Source organism: Syngnathus acus, chromosome 10 (genome assembly GCF_901709675.1).
Source record: "Syngnathus acus chromosome 10, fSynAcu1.2, whole genome shotgun sequence".
Lineage (NCBI taxonomy): Eukaryota > Metazoa > Chordata > Actinopteri > Syngnathiformes > Syngnathidae > Syngnathus > Syngnathus acus.
This window is the reverse complement of record NC_051095.1, coordinates 26,571,248-26,593,045: the sequence shown is the minus strand read 5'-3', so window position 1 is coordinate 26,593,045 and position 21,798 is coordinate 26,571,248. Positions and strand designations below refer to the sequence as shown.

At 43.7% G+C, this 21,798-nt stretch overlaps 2 protein-coding genes and 1 long non-coding RNA gene across 5 annotated transcripts in view; all 3 read left to right on the top strand.

The window, feature by feature from the left end:
* slc7a11 (solute carrier family 7 member 11) overlaps positions 1-10,656 on the top strand; it is a 232,910-nt gene extending 222,254 nt beyond the window's left edge. For 2 of the 3 annotated variants that reach the window (XM_037262863.1, XM_037262860.1), the window contains 2 exons: positions 7,512-7,689; positions 10,121-10,656. In XM_037262863.1, coding sequence (XP_037118758.1) covers positions 7,512-7,689; positions 10,121-10,176 — 234 coding nt within the window. In that variant the 3' untranslated portion in view covers positions 10,177-10,656. The remainder of the gene's footprint in view (positions 1-7,511; positions 7,690-10,120) is intronic. The other variant, XM_037262862.1, reaches the window with a different exon arrangement.
* Positions 1-21,798, top strand: part of tctn1 (tectonic family member 1) — a 1,200,810-nt gene that overhangs the window by 856,018 nt on the left and 322,994 nt on the right. The gene's annotated exons all lie outside the window — the stretch shown is intronic.
* Positions 1-21,798, top strand: part of LOC119129586 — a 539,655-nt gene that overhangs the window by 511,448 nt on the left and 6,409 nt on the right. The gene's annotated exons all lie outside the window — the stretch shown is intronic.

The following is a 21,798-nucleotide window of genomic DNA, read 5'->3' as shown; positions in this document are numbered from 1 at the left end:
ATAACATTGAACAAACTGTATGAAATACTGTAAATTTACATGAGTTTAAAATTATTTTTGCCTCATGAACATTTTAAACAGGAGTTATAAGTAATGCAAAGTTGGCTGTTATTATTAAAACGTAAAACAAGTTAATTTTGCTTTTGTCGTTTACAATATCTTTCAGAAAGTAATAGTTTGTGTCACGTCTACAGGTTCATAACATCAACATTATTAACATGGCCACTTCGTAATATTTAATATTAAGTAATATTTACTTTTGACTCACAGCCCCGCGTGAAGAATCACTGTTGTGATGCCAGTTCAGCTTGGAGCTGCTTCACTTTATCAGCGCGGTCACTCCCTGTTAACTTGTCGTATGTATTAGCATGTTTAGTCTGATAGTGTCTCTTTAGGTTGAAATCCTTAAACAAGGCTCTCTTTACAAATTAGACAAACACAATTGCCTTGATGTCCAGTGAAGAAGTATTGTAATTCCCATTTCTCTTGAAAGCGAATGCCCTCAATGTCAACTTTCCTTGTTTACTTTGCAGTCACCATGGCAGAAATGAGAGGAGAGTGGTGGTGCTGCCACCTCTTGGTAATAGGAGGAATTACGGTTTCAAGTTTCATGATTTTTTTAATTCAGTTTGACAGTGCAGGCGGGCCATAAATAATACATTATAAGACCGAAGCTGTGGGCCGTATGAAATCTGACTGGGGGCCGGATTCGGCCCGTGGGTCGGACTTTGGATAAAGTCAAGCGTGTATGGTAACTAAGGTCGAGACACGGTGTCAGAATGTCCGCACCCTACTTGTGGCTCTCTTCTGATTTGGGGCTTTTGTTAAATCTCGGATATATTTAGATGTCTTTGTTAAGACTTCAGGGATTCGTTAATTTACACTCGCGCGCACTCGCCCTAGCTGAGCTTAAGATAATTATTTCGAACCAGATCTGACAATTCCTGATGTTAAGGATTAAAGCTGTCTTCACTTTAAAAAGAATCGAACGGATTTAAAGAATTACTATGATAGGGAAAAAAAGAAAATTTAAAGTTCTAATTACTGCATATAAAACCATGCTCAACATAGTTAATACGAAATAATCGATAACCGAATAAAGGATTAAGAAGAAATTTAATGAATAAGCAAGAAAATGAATTACAAGACGAACAAAAAACAATTCCACTCACCAATCTCAGAGCAAAAGAGGAGACAAAAGGTCTAAAATGCTATTTGGTTGAACATGTCGAGTGATCAGTTCTCCTTTGTTTCAAAATCCAAATTTTGTTTAAAAAGAGGAAAGGTCTGCCGATGAGGAGATTGGCCAACGCCGTTACATTGGCGTCTTCACCTTGCTGCCAGAAGAAGCTGTCTCCTCTGCCTTCCTCGAAGCTTAAAATTTGACAAAGTCCAATTCGAAGCTTAACATTTGACAAAGTCCAATTCGAAGACTCTAGAAATTCATCTTAGTCGATTTTGGTCCAATCTCTAAAAGAATGAAAAATCCATCTTCGTTTAATCGGCGTTCTTTACTCCGGGCAGTGTCAGGGCCATCGCCCTGACCAGGAAGAAGAGCCTTGCTCTGTGTCAGGACGACATATTTATAGGCCTCCCTTGCATGTGACTTCCCCTATAGGTCTCCCTGCACGTGACGGGGATTTCCCTTTAGACCTCTATAGGTCCCCATAGGTCTCCCTGCACGTGACGGGGATTTCCCTATAGGCCTCTATAGGTCCCTATAGGTCCTCTATATTCTTTTTTTAAAAATAAACTGCAGCTGCATCCTCGACCGGATGAGGTGACCTCTGGGTCAGGCTCATGCGTGGGATCGCAGTCTTCCACCACTTAGTACCACTATTAACCCTTAATACATTCATGTATAGATGAAACAACAATGTTAAATGCAAGTTGGATATCGATTAAACATTGCAACATCATTAACACATACAACTTAACGCATAATCATACTTAGCCATAATAATGGGTTCTTCTATCTCTATCTCAGTGGCCTAGTGGTAGAGTGTCCGCCCTGAGACTGGAAGGTTGTGGGTTCAAACCCCCATTGCCTCCCTGCTTGGCACTCAGCATTAAGGGTTGGAATTGGTGGGTTAGATCACCAAATGATTCCCGAGCGCGGCACCGCTGCTGCTCACTGCTCCCCTCTCCCCCAGGGGATGGATTAAAATCACATGGGGATGGGTTAAATGCAGAGGACAAATTTCACCACACCCAGATGTGTGTGACGATCATTGGGACTTTAACTTTAACTTAACTTTCCAACTTTAACATATATAATGATATTGCTCAAACTGTTACAGATTAAAATTATGGCAAAGCAAAATCATATTCCAAAGTTGTGTGTTACTACATGTTCAAACAGGTCGTCTCCTCCCAATTGCTAACAATTTAATTTATTAGATTTGTCACCGGGATGAGAATTTTCCGCGGATCCGCGGATTTCCATGTTTTTTTCCGTCGAAAGTATCATTTTTGTGAATCATGTAAATTCGTTGAGAATTATTATTATTATTTTTTTTTTTAATATATAGGGGAGAGGGTATGGAAGCGGCCGGCCAGCTGGCCGGGCAATGTTAGCCTCGGCGACTCGCGAGCATTCGCCTGCCCACTGCCATCTTTTGGCACATCTCAAGGCAAAATTAGTTAAGCTGTGAGTACGGAAATCGGCTTGCCTCTGTAAACCTAACTCACTGGCAGCAGTGATGCGACAACATCCGCCTTATTTTCGGCAGCATTTTGGCGCTACTTTCGTCACATCATTTCCACTTGTTAACTTAACTTACGTGGAGAACTAGTGTTTTTACACCGCCACAATGTAAATTTGCGATTGGGTTTTCATCACTTGTAAACAAGTTATTTACCGTATTTTTCGGACTATAAGTTGCGTTTTTTTTTCATAGTTTGGGTGGGGGGCAACTTATACTCAGGAGTAACTTATATGTGAAATTATTCACAAATCTTTACTTGATCATTAACACATTACTTACTTACAAGTATAGTTGATCACTTCACGTTAGTTTCACTTTAAACCGCATGAGGGCGCACTATAGCTGTGAAATAATTGGAGCCTCACTGACAATGAGTTCCATTCACTGACTTCCGGAGTCAGGAGATTTAATGATTTGGAGTGACATAGATGGTTCGATAAACTTGTTATTTATGTTATAGTTATTTGACATATAGTTTATTTAGAGTAGCAACGTGTATGTTGTTAGACTTCAGTAGTTTCCGATTGTCTAGCGAGGCCGTGAAGGTGGAGGGGGAGCGAATCAGGGCGCTTGCTTGGAGCACACACACATGTTGAGCTCTTGTGAAATAAAGAGACGGTTACTTTGGTAACGCTACAATATAGTTATATATGTAGATCTGTGGAATAATTGGAGCCGCAACTGACGACGAGTCTGACGTCAGCGGCGCATGGAGTTCCGGAGTCAACAGCCGTTTTTCTTTTGACACAGAGGACACAGAGGACGAAGATTTCGATGGATTTAATGATTTGGAGTGACACGGATGGTTCGATAAAATTGTCGTTTATATTATAGTTTGATATCTAGTATATATATATAGTTATATGGGCCTGTGGAATAATTTGAACTGCAACTGACGATGAGTCTGACGTCAGCGGCGCGCCGCACACGTGGCGTTGTTTACACAAAGGACGAAGAATTTGATGGATTTAATGATTTGGAGTGACACAGATGGTTTGATAAACGTGTTCTTTTTGTTATAGTTATTTGAATCACTGTTAATGTTACGTCAGGCCCGTTCTCAGCTCCTCATTTGTGTTTATGTCACGTTAGCATACCATATCGTTTAGCCTGTTGTTGCTGGTTCATGTCTCTTCTTGGTTGGCTTCTCGTGTTGGATTTTGTCAAAACAATTTCCCCCAAAATGCGACTTAAACTCTGGTGCGACTTATATATGCTTTTTTTTCCACTTCATTGTGCATTTTATGTCTGATGCGACTTTTACTCCGGAGCGACTTTTAGTCCAAAAATTGCGGTAGTTAGATAGATCTAGGGCAGGGGTGGGCAATTCCTGTCCTCGAAGGCCGGTGTCCTGCATGTTTTCTATGTCACCCTGTTGCAACACACCTGATTCAAATGGTCAGATAATTAGCAAGGTCTGCAGAAGCTGGATAACAATCCTGATCATTTGAATCAGGTGTGTTGCAGCAGGGAGACCTATAAAACATGCAGGACACCGGCCCTCGAGGACCGGAATTGCCCACCCCTGATCTAGGGCCTACTCAGTTTTCACCAGCATGAGGATTGTGCCAGGGAAATAGAAAAGCCGAACGGGATCAAGAACTGCTTCAGATGGGCATGGCTCGAGAGCGGCGGCATTATACAAACCGGATCGTTGGGAAATTGTGTAAAATGTAAATAAAAACAAAATACAATGATTTGAAAATCCTTTTCAACCTATATTCACTTGAATACACTACAAAGACAACATATTTAATGCTCAAACTCTTAAACTGTATTTTATTTTTCAAATAATAATTAACTTAGAATTTCATGGCTGCAACGCGTGCAGTAGAAGTTGGGAAAGGGCATGTTTACCACTTCGTTAAATCACCTTTCCTTTTAATAACACTCAATAAACGTTTTGGAAGAGAGGAGACTAATTCTCTTAGCTTCTCATGTGGAATTCTTTCCTATTCTTGCTTGATGAACCGCTTCAGTTGTTCAACAGTCCGGGGGTCTTCCCTGTCGTATTTTACGCTTCATAATGCTACACACATTTTCAATAGGAGACAGGTCTGGACTGCAAGCGGGCCAGGGGAGAACCTGGACTCTTTTACTTCAAAGCCACGCTGTTTTAACACGTGCAGAATATGGCTTGGCATTATCTTGCTGAAATAAGCAGCAGCGTCCATGAAAAAGACGTCTCTTGGATGGCAGCATATGTTGCTCCAAAATCTGTATGTACTTTTCAGTATTTATGTTGCCTTCACAAAAATGTTAGTCACCCATAGCATGGGAACTAATGCACCCCCATATCATCACAGATGCTGGCTTTTGAACTTTGCGTTAACAGTCTGGATGGTTCGCTTCCTATTTGGTCCGGACGACACGACGTCCAGTGTTTCCAAAAACAATTTGAAAAGTGGACTCCACAAAACACTTTTTTATTTTGCATCAGTCCATTTTACATGAGCTTGGGCCCAGAAAACCCGGCGGCGTTTCTGGATGTTGTTCATAAACGGCTTTTGCTTTGCATGGTAGGATTTTAACCCACACTTACTGATGTAGTGACGAACTGTATTTACTGACAGTGGTTTTCAGAATTTTTCCTGAGCCCATTTGGTGATATCCTTTACACACTCATGTCGGTTTTTAAGGCAGTGCTGAGGGATCGAAGGTCACGGTCAATCAGTGTTGGTTTCCGGCCGTGGCGCTTACATGCAGTGATTTCACCAGATTCTGTGAACCTTTTGATGATATTATGGACTGTAGATGTTGAAAACCCTAAATTCCTTGCAATTTTGCTTTGAGAAATGTTGTTCTTAAACGGTTCAACTATTTTCTCACGCAGTTGTGGACAAAGTGGTGAACCTTGCCCATCCTTGCTTGTGAATGACTGAGCATGTTTGGGGAGGCTCCTTTTATACCCAATCATGGTACCCAATTAGCCTGATCACATGTGGGATGTTCCAAATAGGTGTTTGATGAGGTTTTCTCAGCTTTCTCAGTATCTTTTGCCACCTTTCCCAACTTCTACTGGAAGTGTTGCAGCCATGAAATTCGAAGTTAATTATTATTTGGCAAAAAACAATGACGTTTATCAGTTTGAACATTAAATATGTTCTCTTTGTAGTGTATTCAATGGAATATGGGTTGAGAAGGATTTTCAAATCGTTGTATTTCGGTTTTATTTACATTTTACACAATTTCCCAACTTCAACCGAATCCGATTTCTATTTAAGTCCTGTCTGCGTGTCACTCCCGGTCGGATCGTCCTGTTAGTAAGTCCTCCCTGGTTTCTTGTTTGCCACTTTGTTCCTGTCTGTTTGCCTCCACATTAGCCTTGCTATGTCCTCCTGCCTGTTTGTTCCCCTCATCCTCTCCTCCACCTCCCCTTTTCCCTTCAAGAAACCCTGGTCTAAGGTGCATTTGGTCACCCTGCTCCATTCCGCACATGACAAAGAATATCATCAGATAGACAAGATGAGTAATAAAAGCAACACAAAATAGCGGTCTAGGCATGAACTGGTGGTAATGTGCAAAAAGGTGACCCATCTTGACTCCTGTTCCCAAATTTATGCACTCATATTTTGTACACTGGTAAATTGCACTTATTGTGTTCTTGTCTGGATGAGCTGGAAAGTGGCTTTGAAGTGTCTCTGCAGTCAGCCAGGCCACGTAGGGGAAGTTGGCAGCAAGAGTGAAGAAAAAAGGTAAAAACAAAAGTGGAAAATGGAAAAAGACATGGTCAGGGGGAGCTCTCTAGCAATGCCGGCCTGGTGTTGCACACCTGGCTTTTCCAGGGTTCGGCCTGGTTTGTGCCTCAAAGAGGTTCTGGCACTCTGGGTCCACCATGGTGGAGTCGGGTAATAACCGACGTAAGCTCACACTCGCTGCCTTTGTGTGAACAGCTTGCTCTTTGAGAAATTTCTTTTTGTGTCTTACCCTCCTGATGGAGGGTGTCAATGATGGTCCTCTGGACAGCAGTCAGATCAGCAGTCTTCCCCATCCTAGTGATTTAGTTTACTGAACCAAGCTGAGTGTTTTTCAAGGCTCAAGAAGCCCTTGCAGGTGTTTTGAGTTAATTAGACGATTCAAGTGATTAGTTGAATACCCTACTAGTATACTTATTCATGATATTCTAATATTTTGAGATAGGATATTTGAGTTTTCTTTAGCTGTATGCCATTATCAGCAATATTAAAATAATAAAAGGCTTGCAATATTTCAGTTGATTTGTAATGAATCCAGAATGTATGACATTTTTGTTTTTTAATTGCATTACAGAAAATAAAGAACTTTATCACAATGTTCTAATTTTCTTGGACAGTCCTATATATATAGATAGATAGATAGATAGATAGATAGATAGATAGATAGATAGATAGATAGATAGATAGATAGATAGATAGAGAGAGAGAGAGAGAGAGAGAGAGAAAGAGAGAAAGAGAGAAAGAGAGAGAGAGAGAGATATGTAGATATATGTACATATATATATATATACCCCAGACCCCCGGTCGGCCCCCCAGACCCCTGGTTACTTTTCAGTGTTTTTTCACATTTGCCATTCTCATCCCTGTTATCAGTTTCCATTTGGTCATCCCTATGTGTCAAGCTTTATCACCATCTCCTGATGAAATTTGGAATTACTACATGTTTTAGGGTTACCAATTTGCCTGGGCCAAATCCAATACCCAATTACGCACCATCTGAACTTCCATGCCACTTGACAGATGTAATAAAACAAACCAAGTCAAATTGCCAACCTGAAATGTGTTGAAAAACATGTAAACCTGTAATTCACCCTTGTTTTCTGCCCAGGTACCGATTTTCATCCCAGTGGTGTTCAGCCTTTCTTGTTTCTTCATGGTCTTCCTCTCGCTGTACTCAGACCCACCCAACACAGGCATTGGATTTGCCATTTCCCTGACTGGGATCCCTGCCTACTACATATTTGTACGCTTCAATCGTAGGCCCAAGTGGTTGCAAAGGATATTAGGTAAATCTGAACCAGTGGTTACTGTAGAATGTATTGTTAGATTACTAGGCATCAACATACAGGTTACATTATATAGTCAATAGATAATTTATATACAAATGTGTTTAATACTTTTGTGCATTGTTCTTTTGTCATCTACATACAATACCAATAGCAGACCCTTCTGAAATCACAACTCTACAACCACATAACAGTGAAATAATCTTGACACTGACAAAATGCACAGGGATAGGCTCATACCCTGTGGGAGGGGCCAAAAGGATGAGCCAAGAGCAGGGAGTTTTGCAGTCATAACCCCTGTTTCAGAAGTTGGCTCTACGGACTGGGAATGGCTGGGAAAAAATGGGAATGTGACGACAACTGAGTTGACGTTGCTCAATTGATGGCATCATTGATGTTTTTATGGTACACTACCGTAAAGTGTTGATTGTTGGTGTGTGTGATATAAAAACTAAAGCTGTAATTAGTACACCACCAGTGTCTACGCATTATTGGACATAGCATTTTGTTATGAAGATAGAGCTTCACTTCGAGCTGCAGCCCTCGTTCCTGACAGTCCCAGGTCCTACTATACAAATCATTGAATACCAAAATATAATGCCATTTGGGTCAGTTCCCTTTTATTTTTAACAAGATAAAAGACTGAATTTTTAATATTGTTTGGTTTTTTTCTTATATAAGCCGCACCGGACTATAAGCCGCACGTGCACACGCGTTTTTTACAAAGACAGACCGTTCACAGAAAGCCTTTTTAAAGTTTTAATAACATACTTTAACATGTCTTTCTAAACATTGCCTGTGACGCAGCAGTAGTACCGCAGCAACACGGAAGTGTGCACGCGAGTTATTAACAAAGAAAGACTGGACACAGAAAGCTTTTTTAAAGTTTTAATAACATACCTTAACATTTCTTTCCAAACACTGCCCGTGACGCGGCAGTAGTACCGCAGCAACACGGAAGTAACACAAGACTAATAGGGCTGGATTAAAAAAAACATACCCGGTAAAAGTCACTGCGACGCGGCGGTAACACAGCAGCAACACGGTAGTACAGCACCAACAGGGCTCGTTAAAAAACATACCAGTAAAAGTAAAAAAAGAGCTTCATCGTCTTCATCTTCCTCCTGTGCACTGAAACCATCGAAGTCTTCCTCCTCAGCGTCCGATTGGAATAGCGTTAGATATCCTTCGCCTCACACTTTCTCAGTCTCTCTTTCGTCGTCGCTTTTATGCATTTCTTCGAGTGTGATGAGGGTCTGTTCATGCTAATTTTATTCATGCACGAAGCGCTAAATTACATTAAACTAGCGAGCGACACGTATAGCTCCAGAGTAGACGGGACCACGAAATAAAGAAAAGTGTGACGCAACACAATGTCATCAACATCGACTGCCTTTAGCTTAAAAGCGGCTTCATATGCATTTCTTTTGTCCCCCATAATGACGGTTTGTGTATAAAAGCTTCCTTTCAGTAATGTCCGTCTTGATCTCGTTCTGTCTCTTCTATGTGTGAATTATACGCCACTATTCGCCTATCAAAACACAAACTAGCACGTCTTCTTCGGCGCATTATCTCTTCTTCGTCTGTCTCGCTCTTGCTTCCTGCTAGAGCGCCCCCTGGAGGCCGTAAAAATCCATAAATACGACGCGCCGCGCCGCCATTTAAGCTCTATTTCCCTCTTTGACAGCCAAATCGATTGCTTTTAACTTAAAAGCTGCATCAAATGCATTTCTTCGTGTGTTTTCCATGATGAGGGTGTGTGCGTGATCCGCGAAATGTTCAAAACACAAACTAGCACGTCTTCTTCGGCGCATTATCTCTTCTTCGTCTGTCTCGCTCTTGCTTCCTGCTAGAGCGCCCCCTGGAGGCCGTAAAAACCCATAAATACGCCGCGCCGCCATTTAAGCCTCGGGGTTCAAAGTAACCTTCTGAATAAAATGCATTAAAAGTTCACGTTCATTACAACTTGTTTTTGGTGAGCAAAATGTCAGAAGAATTGAATTTAAATGCTGATTGATTGGGTTTTAATACAATGCAGATGGTCCAAACAGCGCCACTGCTTTGTGTAATCTCTGAGTCACATGTAAGAGAAAGGGTTTAGAGCCCTTTGACGCAGGTCACCTAGCGTGCATTCCTACTAAAGCTCATAATAGTCACAAGCAACACAGCCAGAATAAGCAGCAGCCATAGTAGTGTTTCAAAATAGTATTTTTGTTGTTGTTTTTTTCTTCAAGATACCGCAGTGTATAAAAGTGATCAAGTCATCACAAAAATCACGAAAAAAATCCTTATATAAGCCGCACCGGACTATAAGCCGCAGGGTTCAAAATTTTGGAAAAAAGTCGCGGCTTATAGTCCGGAATTTACGGTACCATCATCGTTATTAATGTAATATGTAGCTCATAAAAACTTTTTTTTTTTCTGTTTGTAGATTCTATCAACAGAAGCTTACAGATTCTCCTGGAAGTGGTCCCTGCAGAGAAATAAGGGCAACCACCTTCTACAAAAAACAGCTACTCTACTCTATTTTCTTCTTTGGCTCTCTTCTGAGGCAAACACTTTTTCTTCTGCGCCTCTCACTCATCTTTCTTGCTTTTCAGCACCCTCTTAACTCCCTTACCCCTTCTTCTCCTGTGCTTTGAGACATTGTGAGGACTCACGAGGCTGTCTACATGGCAACGAGATGAAGTGTTTCCCCATTCCTTTCTCTAGTGCAGTGAAGCTCCAAAAGAGATGGCTGCAGACTCCTGCTCAGGCATCTGGGCTGGAACGTTCCCGACTCAATCTTACCCCTGACCCACTACCACATGCGCTAGTCTCTGTATCATGTATTCATGTATGCCTCATCGCTGAGTTTTTTTCCACAAATCCATTCTGTGCTCCCCTTACTGAAGCTCAGTCTGGGGTTGTTGTTTTCCTTCCCACTCCATGTTTTTTCATCTACAAAAACGATGCGCTGTAAAAGGTCCATTCCTGTTAGGTCAGTGTTTCTTGGATGGCTTTTGTCCGTTCAATTTCAGTTGCATTATTGACATACTATATTAACAATAAAGCTATTCAGATTCTGATAGTCAAACGGTAAGTTTAAACAAGTGCACTGTACAACGAGGATTCCTATGTGAGTTTTTTCTTTTTTAACAACCTTGACTAAAAACAATGTAAAAGGTCCATTCCTGTTAGGTCATTGTGTTTCTTGGATGGCTTGTGTCCGTCCAATTTCAGTTGCATTATTGACATACTACATTAACATTAAAGCTATTCAGATTCTGATACAGTCAAACAGTAAGTTTAAACAAGTGCACTGTACAACGAGGATTCCTATGTGAGTTTTTTCTTTTTTAACAACCTTGACTAAAAACAATGCTGTTGTTTTCCTCACACCAGGGGAGTACTCCAGAAAGCAGGTTCAACATACTATGAGTCTATCCCTGAACTCTGAGTTGACTTAATCTGAGATAGGGGACTGAGTATTCAGTTCCAGAAAAGCTGATCTGAGTTAGTTCAATCAACTTTGAGTATGTTAACCTAGAGTTACGTGCGTGCACAACCACTATAAAAAGCCGTCATCAATGGAGCCCCTATACCACGAGTCACCATGACAACTGAGGAAAAACAGATCACCTTATTTTACCACAATGGAGTTGGAGGTCCTTATGCAAGCCTACGGCGAGTACGAACGTATTTTTCACCGCAAATCTAATACGGCTGCAGCAGCAAAGGAGAGAGAGAGAGAGAGACGTCATGGGAGGAAATTGCTGCCCAATGCGCAAGTTTGAATGCTTTATTTCATTGATCCAACGTCTAACCATAAGATTGTAGCATTTATTGAATATTGTAGCATTTATTGAATATATATGAATTTAAGTAGGAATGAAATCTGATTTTCATTTAGGCGCAATCCAACAGGAGAAAGAAAGGACTTGGAAGCAGCTCAAAATGTAACAACATTAGTTAAAAAAAAAAAAAAAGTTCTCCAACGTCCTCTCAGTTAATTCTACACTTCGTGGATTACACTTAACACAATTGTATTTATGTTTTATACCTATTGTAGTCATTTATAATGTGACGCTGTAGCCTACACCAACACTCATTAAAATACTATTTTAAAACAAACATTAAGTTCTGCTCAGCCAACAGAAAAAAGTAATGCTCTGCATCCCCCATACTATGAAGTAAACGCCATTTGCAAAAAAACATACTGCTATGCATAAAGTTTGCGCCGATGTGAGTGGGAATTGAACTCATGGTGCCCGCACACAAGACAGGCGAGTGTACCACTACACCATCAAGCATCCTGAGATGGTTATTGAAATAAATTATACTGTTCAAAGAAAAGCAGTAGCATTTGAAAAGGTATTCTTCTACAAATGATAAAACCTCTAATTTGGGTCGGAAGATTCTCTCGCGACGTAAAGCGTTTAGAATTAGTACGGCTTCCATGTCGATCGGATTTTGAATGAACTACCAATCCAAGATTAACTGCTTTCTTTGTGTGGGAGGAGACAGATTGAAACTCTGGGTCTCTTATATTAAACCTGCCAGCAAGCAGGTTATGTTCATAGAGTAAATTACCACAGTAACTGACCCAGAGTTTAAAATCACTCTCTTTCTGGAACGGATAACTCAGAGTTTCCCTCATTTCTGGAATACCCCTCTAACCTACGATATATTGTTCGGAAAGAAGTGTGCTGGAAACAATGAAATAAAGTATTTTCATTTTTTGTGGAGCTGTTTTTGATTTTGTTATCCATATGAAGTAAACATTGTTTTTACAGTTTTCTGCCAAAATATTTTTGTGGTTGAAGTTTAAATACAGTAAAGGACACAATATATGAATAATTGTGCTTTTTTTATTTGAGGCATTAAACATCAACAAACAATAATGGTAGTAGTTATAGCCATAGCAAAATCAAATGTTTTTTCATTTGCTTTTGCCATCCCACTTGCCAATTAATAATGGCAATACTAAATTCAAAATTTTTATTACATATGTGCCTTACGTATATTACGTAGAAAAAGTGTGCGTGTCAGAATGTACTCCCATTTTGATAGAGCTCATTTAAAACAACGATTGCATGTGTGTGTGCGTGGGTGCGTGCGTGTGTGTGTAAAGTATATATACAGTAATCCCTCGCAACTTCGCGGTTCACCTATCGCGGCCTAGATTTTACTGTTATTTCAAACAAAAAAAAATTTAGATGTCTTGGAATGCCACATTGAAGAAAATCTTTCCAATCTCCATCCGGTGGTTGAGGATGTCACGACTCGTCCCCGGTTGTATTATGTGTAGGTTGTCATGGTTTCTGTCCGCGTCTGTGTACTCGCCCCTCCCTTCCTGTGTCTACTCACAATCAATGTACTAATCACAGTCACCTGCCTCTCGTTACCTGTCTCTTATTTAAGTCCTGTCTGCATGTCACTCCTTGTCGGATCATTGATGTCGTTCTTGTTTCTTGGTTCCTGTTTTTCTGTTCTGTCTGTTAGCCAACCCTGTCGGTCGGTCAGTCCCGTTGCTTTGTTAGGAAGTTATGTTAGTTTGCCGGTTCTGTTGGTCTTGTTCCCCTCATCCTCCCTTCCAACTACCGTTTTTTTCCATGTATAATGCGCCCCCATGTATAATACGCACCCTAAAAATGGCATGTCGATGCTGGAAAAAAGCATGTACCCATGTATAATACGCACCCAAATTTTGACGACTACTTAAGTCCGTAAACGTAAAATTATTTCAGAAAAAAGATCATCTTTGGGAACAACCGGTTGTTATTCTGCCGGTCAGTATCACTGCGCATGCGCTAGCAAACTCGATAGCGAAGAAATGTTTCGGATTTGTGTAGGGTACATTGTGACAGCAAACGAGCAGGTGATCGACCAAGCGTCTGATACGAGAGCATTGTGTTCGTATGGAGCGTGTTTGAAGTGAACAGCAGAGAAGAAAGGAACAAGGCAAAGTGTTGTGAAATAAAATATTACCTGTAATACGCATTTAGGTAGAGAACTGAACTCTCGCTCTTTATATAGCTGACGTGTCAAAAAAAAACAAAAAAAACAATTGTACCCATGTATAATGCGCACCCGAGATTTTAGGACAATAAATTAGTTAAATTTTGCGCATTGTACATGGAAAAAAACGGTACCTTTTCCCTCAATAAACCCTGGTCCAAGCTGCATTTGGTCGCCCTGCTCCATTCCGATGCCTGACAGAGGATCCTCTTTCGCTGAACTTGACGTTGATGCAGGTTTTACGTCGTACCACGCACCGCCGTCAACAGATGGATCAATGGAAAGCTTTTGGTTGACCGCATGCTGGCATCTGTGCAAACAGAATCAACAATCATAACAATTTCAAAGATGGTTCGGTAAAGGTCCGGTATTTTCCCCCTTGCATTAGCTGTGTCATTATCACGACACTGTCATTACCCTTCCTAATATTCATCCATCCATCCATCCATCCATCCATCCATCTTCTTCCGCTTATCCGGGGTCGGGTCGCAGGGACAACAGCTTTAGGAGGGACTCTCAGACTTCCCTCTCCCCAGCCACTTCATCCAGCTCATCCTGGGGGATCCCAAGGTGTTCCCAGGCCAGCTGAGAGACATAGTCTCTCCAGCGCATCCTGGGTCGTCCCCGGGGTCTCCTACGGGTAGGACATGCCCGGAACACCTCTCCAGGGAGGCGTCCAGGAGGCATCCTGATGAGATGCCCGAGCCACCTCATCTGGCTCCTCTCAACGTGGAGGAGCAGCGGCTCTACTCCGAGTCTCTCCCGGATGACCGAGCTTCTCACCTTATCTCTAAGGGAGAGCCCGGATACCCTGCGGAGGAAACTCATTTCGGCCGCTTATATCCTGGATCTCGTTCTTTCGGTCACGACCCATAGCTCGTGACCATAGGTGAGGGTAGGAGCATAGATCGACCGGTAAATCGAGAGCTTTGCCTTTTGGCTCAGCTCTCTCTTCACCACGACGGACCGGTACAGAGTCCGCATTACTGCCGACGCTGCAACGATCCGCCTGTCGATCTCGCGCTCCATCCTGCCCTCACTCGTGAACAAGACCCCAAGATACTTGAACTCCTCCACTTGGGGCAGGATCTCATCCCCGATCCGGAGAGGGCATTCCACCCTTTTCCGACCGAGGACCATGGACTCGGATTTGGAGGTGCTGACCCTCATCCCGACCGCTTCACACTCAGCTGCCAACCGCTCCAGTGAGAGCTGGAGATCACGGCCTGAAGAAGCCAACAGCACCATGTCATCTGCAAAAAGCAGAGACGCGATGCTGAGGTCCCCAAACCGGATCCCCTCAACGCCTCGGCTGCGCCGAGAAATTCTGTCCATAAAAATTATGAACAGAATTGGTGACAAAGGGCAGCCTTGGCGGAGTCCAACCCTCACTGGGAACGAGTCCGACTTACTGCCGGAAATGCGGACCAAACTCTGGCATCGGTGATACAGGGACTGAACCGCCCTTATCAGTTGGCTTGGCACCCCGTACTCCCGAAGCACCCTCCACAGAACCTCCCGAGGGACACGGTCGAACGCCTTCTCCAAGTCCACAAAACACATGTGGACTGGTTGGGCGAACTCCCATGCACCCTCGAGGATCCTGCCGAGGGTGTAGAGCTGGTCCACTGTTCCACGGCCAGGACGAAAGCCACACTGCTCCTCCTGAATCCGAGGTTCGACCTCCCGACGGACCCTCCTCTCCAGCACCACTGAATAGACCTTACCAGGGAGGCTGAGGAGTATGATTCCCCTGTAATTGGAACACACCCTTCGGTCCCCCTTCTTAAACAGGGGAACCACCACCCCAGTCTGCCAATCCAGAGGCACCGTCCCCGATGTCCACACAATGCTGTAGAGGCGTGTCAGCCATGACAGCCCTACAACATCCAGAGCCTTTAAGAACTCCGGGCGGATTTCATCCACCCCCGGGGCCTTGCCACCGAGGAGTTTTTTAACTACCTCAGTGACTTCGACCCCAGAGATTGGAGAGTCCGCCTCAGAGTCTCCAGGCCCTGCTTCCACAATGGAAGGCGTGTCGGTGGAATTGAGATGGTCTTCGAAGTATTCTCCCCACCGACTCACAACGTCCCGAGTCGAGGTCAGCAGCACGCCATCTCCACTGTAAACAGTGTTGACTGTGCACTGCTTCCTCCTCCTGAGACGCCGGATGGTGGACCAGAATTTCCTCGAAGCCGTCCGGAAGTCATTTTCCATGGCCTCGCCAAACTCCTCCCACGCCCGGGTTTTTGCCTCAGCAACCGCCGAAGCCGCGTTCCGCTTGGCCATCCGGTACCTGTCAGCTGCCTCCCGCGTCCCGCAGGCCAAAACGGCCCGATAGGACTCCTTCTTCAGCTTGACAGCATCCCTTACCGCCGGTGTCCACCAGCGGGTTCGGGGATTGCCACCACGACAGGCACTAACGACCTTACGGCCACAGCTCCGGTCGGCTGCCTCAACAATGGAGGCGCAGAACATGGTCCACTCGGACTCAATGTCCCCCGCCTCCCCCGGGACGTGGGAAAAGCTCTGCCGGAGGTGGGAGTTGAAGCTCTTCCTGACAGGGGATTCTGCCAGATGTTCCCAGCAGACCCCCACAGAGCGTTTGGGTCTGCCAAGTCGGACCGGCATCTTCCCCCACCATCAGAGCCAACCCACCACCAGGTGGTGATCAGTTGACAGCTCCGCCCCTCTCTTCACCCGAGTGTCCAAAACATGCGGCCGCAAATCCGATGACACGACTACAAAGTCGATCATCGAACTGTGGCCTAGGGTGTCCTGGTGCCAACTGTACACATGGACACCCTTATGCTTGAACATGGTGTTCATTATAGAAAATCCGTGTCGAGCACATAAGTCCAACAATAGAACACCGTTCGGGTTCAGATCGGGGGGGCCGTTCCTCCCAATCATGCCCTTCCAGGTCTCACTGTCATTGCCCACGTGAGCATTGAAGTCACCCAGTAGAACGATGGAGTCCCCAGAAGGAGCGCTCTCCAGCACTTCCTCCAGGGACTCCAAGAAGGGTGGATACTCTGAGCTGCCGTTTGGTGCATAGACACAAGTCAGGACCCGTCCCCCCACCCGAAGGCGGAGGGAGGCTACCCTCTCGTTCACCGGGGTGACCCCCAATGTGCAGGCGCCCAGCCGGTGGGCAATAAGTATGCCCACACCTGCTCCTCACCTAGGACCCTTTTGCCATGGGTGACCCTACCAGGGGCATGAAGCCCCAGACAACATGGCTCCTAGGATCATAGGGGCACGCAAACCCCTCCACCACGGTAATGTGACGACTCACGGAGGGGCCTTCCTAATATTATCTAATAATATTGATAGCATAATAACAAACAAGTTGTGACTTCCAAATGTTCAATATTCATGAAAGTTAGCAACACAAGGTTAGCTTGCAGGACCTCACATGAGTGAGAGAGCTATCACACAAAGTTTACCCATCGACTAAAACAGCATTCCTTCAGCTGACTTTAAGGTCTCTCCGCCAACGTTTAAGTTGTTCCACACTATGTTTGGCGATACATTTTCAGGAAAAACAGCAACACGAGGTTACTTAGCAGTGAGAGAGCTATTGCAAAATAAAGCTTACCTTTCGACCAAAACAGCTTTCTTCCTGCTAACTTTGAGGCCTCTGCATGTCAGCCAACGTTTGAGTTGTTCCACACTATGTTTGGCAATAAGACCATGTTGGAGTTTCACCCCTGGTACGTCATCCTCCTCCAAAATGATGCGTGCAGCTGTAGTCGCCATTACGTTTGTCCGACCTTTCGCATCCGCTGAATATTTATGAGCGAACGTGACGTCATTTGAGATCAACCCCATAGAACAGCTGGACGCGTCAATTGACGCGCATCACAACTTTTCGTCATGACTGCTTAATACCCGTTCGTAGAAAAAATCTGAGAAAAACTGACTTTTATTTACCGTTTTAATAAGATGCGCCTTTTGTGTGGACCAAATTCACAAATCTGTAAAGTTGTTTTGTGTGGCTTCCGTAATATACAGGCACAATATGAAGACGCGATGAACCAATCAGAGGACATTATGTTTTACGTACATAGATTGGGACAAAAAAACAAAAAACAATCAGAGGACTAGACGTAACGCGTAGAGGAGTACGTACCTTCGCCGCCATTGGTAAATAAATACTATCGTTTGTGCAAATCTGTATAGTTGTTTTGTGTGGCTTCCGCCACATAGAGACGTAATATACAGGCACCCAATGAACCAATCAAAGGACACTAAGTTTTACGTAGTTCGGGGCGGTAGGCCAATCAGAGGACTAGATGTGACACGTAGAGGAATACAAACCTCCGCCGCCATTGGTAAATATTACTATCGTCCGTGCAAAGTACGTACCTCCGTCGCCATTGATAAGTAAATCCTACCGTTTGGGCAAGTCTGTAAAGTTGTTTTGTATGGATTCCGCCACACAGAGACGTAATAAACAGGCGTAATATGTAGACCCGATGAACCAATCAGAGGACATTACGTTTTACGTAGATTGGGCGGTAAACCAATCAGAGGAGTTCACGTAACACGTAGAGTACGTACCTCCGCCGCCATTGATAAATAAACACAATCGTTTGTGCAAGGAAAACAGCATTAGGACCCTCTAAAATGGCAAAGACAAAGAGACATGCTTACGAGGCACAATTCAAGCTTCCTGGAAAGCCGGGATCATTGGCGAAGAGCAACGTGACAACGACGAGACAATGACGAGGGAAATTGGCATGTCAGATGTCGAACTTGCCCAACTGTGTAATTTGGATACAGAAGATGAGGACTTGGACGAATTTGCGTATGAATATCGATTAACAATAATGTGAGTACAGTAGAGTACATGGTTAAACAGTAGAATAAAGTACAACCAAACTCACTTTCTTGCTCCCGTGACGTTTTTTGTTTGTTTGTTTTTTGTTTACCGTAAATCATGGCATGCATGCACCCTATAACCCAAAGCGCCTTATGGTCGTGAAAATACGGTATTTACCATGCTTAGTAGAAAAACCACGACAAAACATTTACATTAGTTGTGTGCATGATACAGCAGTTTGTACCTAGAACAGATAGATCAGTGGTTCTTAACCTTGTTGGAAGTACCGAACCCCACCAGTTTCATATGCGCATTCACCGAAAATATTTTTTTTTAAATTCAAGACATAGATGTTTTTTACTGGTGCACAAAATGAGCCTTGCATGAACATCACCTTGTTCAAAGAACAGAACCAACACAATGCATGAACTCACAACAAATTACATACTGGCAAATCAGAATTTACACAAGAAATCAGGTTTGTTTGGACCTCCTCAGTGGAGGCTCTGTCGAACCCCTGAGACCGACTCACCGAACCTCTAGGGTTCAATCGAACCCAGGTTAAGAACCACTGAGCTAGATGCATCAATTGACGCAATTGAACAAGATAGCATGCACAATATAGTTATCCATGTAACAAAGTTCGTTCACGAGCATTTCAGTCACAGACTTGCATGTTTGTGCCTGTCCCTGATATCAGACAGCCTTATGTTTGCAGGCCATGCAAATTTTAGCCATGCATTTTCCATATACAGGACCTACCATCATAAATGGTTACAGTTCTTTTGCGGCTACACCCCACTTTTATCTGACAAGTCACTCTGTCCCCAAACTGTTGACTCTCTGCTCATCCTTTCCCGAGATATGGCTTCACACTGAGGCAGTACTTTGTTCCAACTTCAGCTGGGATCCAAAACTTTATTTGGCATATATTGAGTGAACCTACAGCAAGTTTTGGTTGGAAACAGCTGTTCATCCACTGTCAGTGAATCCTGTGGAATATATGCATTCTGGCTGTTTGCAACAAATCTGTCCAAAACCTATGACATCAAACAAAATTAGTCTTTCTTGACCTTTTCTCCACGAGTGGAACGGACATCAAAGCGGTACTGTTTTACTCTTCTGAACCGGTCACAAGGCATTGCTTGACGAAAGGCTTCCGTATTTGTCTGAACACAGCAAATCTAGTGGAAGGTTATTGGCATTCATACACCCTCTCAAGTATAGCAACCTAAGAAATGCTTCAAGCTCATCATCTGATATATCCCACAATGGATCAGAAGTGTGGGCGTACTCAACAGTGCAGCGCTTGTTGTGACGAGTCATGCTTTCATCAACAAGTAATCTGAATGCATCAACAGGTGTTCGGACAGTTCTGGTGTAATTTGTAGGACCTGCTTTAGCTATAAATACATTCTGTACCTGCATTCGTCCAAGGGGTGCTGTTACTCCTAATATTTCCCACTCTGTGCCATCTTTGCTGATAACTTTACATCCCAGCCTACTTTCATTGTGTGGAGCACTAACTGGAACAGCAACCACTTTTATAGCGTCCCCTTCTTCTCTGTCAGAGGGTGCCTCCTCCACTTCTATAGCGTCCCCCTCTTCTCAGTGTGAGGGTGCCGCCTCCACTTCTACCGCGTCCCCTTCTTCTCAGTGTGATGTGACGTCATCGGAGCTCGAAAATATTCTTCGGTATCACTGCTTGTCGAGATGTCTTCGCTGCTGGTTCTGAAGATGTTCGAGAGCCTGCTTGGCAGTGTAGCGCTGTGGGCGGGTGCATTGTTCTTGTTGTTGTGATGAACACGGGTCGCCTGGCGTTTCAGCCTGCTTACTTTCTTTTGAAGGCTGATGCAACGTTGATTTTGTTCTCTTCATGTTTATATTATGATGCAATTACACTCGTCACTCCGCTACGATAACCTCACACAATTACGTTCTCGGGGTGTGCGTGCAAACAAGACGTGCGCAATAACGTCAATTGACGCACCCCGCTGTTAGTGGTAGAGCAAAACAACCGCTGTTCTAGTGTTAACATTAGAATCCAGGGGGCCATAGAAAATTAATTCAAGGCCAAATCCAGCCCGCGGGCCTCGACTTAGACATTCAGTCGTATTCAAATGTTTGGGCACCCCTGATCATTTTCAAGATTTTCCTTTATAAATCGTTGGTTGTTCGAATCAGCAATTTCATTTAAATATATCATATAGCCGACAAACACTGTGATATTTGAGAAATGAAATGAAGTTTATAGGATTTGCAGAAAGTGTGCAATCATTACTTGAACAAAAGTAGGCAGGTGCATAAATATGGGCACCCCAACAGGAAAACCCTCCTTTTACAGAAATAACAGCCTCTAAACGCTTCCTATAGCTTCCAATGAGATTCTGGATTCTGGATTCTGGTTGAAGGTATTTTGAGCATTCATCTTTACAAAATGAATGAATGACATTTTATTTCTTCACACCATCATTAATCTTTCTTTCATATACATAGAACATGACATTTTAATAGCATTAGGAAAAGCAAGGCATCTCCAAATACGGCAGGCATGTACAATGTGTCCAAAGTCCGGCCTGTGCGCCAAATCTGGCCCCCAGTCAGATTTCATACGGCCCGCAGCTTCGGTCTTATAATGTATTATTTATGGCCCGCCTGCAATGTCAAACTGAATAAAAAAAATACTGAAACTTGAAACTGTAATTCCTTCTATTACCAAAAGGTGGCAGCAACATCCCTCTTCTCTCATTTCTGCCATGGCGACTGCAAAGAAAACAAGACAAGTTGACATTGAGGGCCGTCGCTTTTAAGAGAAATGGGAATTACAATTGTCAGGGTCCGGGGTGGCGTACCTTTTTTGTCCACAGGGAGCAACTGTGAGCAGAACAGCAGAGTGCAGAGGGCCCAGGTGCGACTCATCAGGCTCGTTAGAGGAGAGCTCTTAAGGAGCAAGCTGTCAACTGCTCGTCGCCTGAGTGTCCCTTCGTTGTGATCTTCTCCACGGTTGTGCCTCTAGCTCCTCGCTCATAGTTCTCGCCTTGCTCTCCGATGCCAAGTTCTTCAGGTCCTCTGGTTCGCAGTAAGAGCTCCGCCACTGCCACGTTGAATTCTCTGACCAAATCTTGTGCATCCTGCTTGTAGATTACCTCCACCGATCACCGCCAAGATCCACCCCGTCCTGGCTGAACTCCTCACACTCCGCCACTGCTGCCACGCTCTGTGCTCCTGGCTCCGATCATTCCGCTCTACCTCCACCGCAGCTCCTCCAATAAACACTCCTC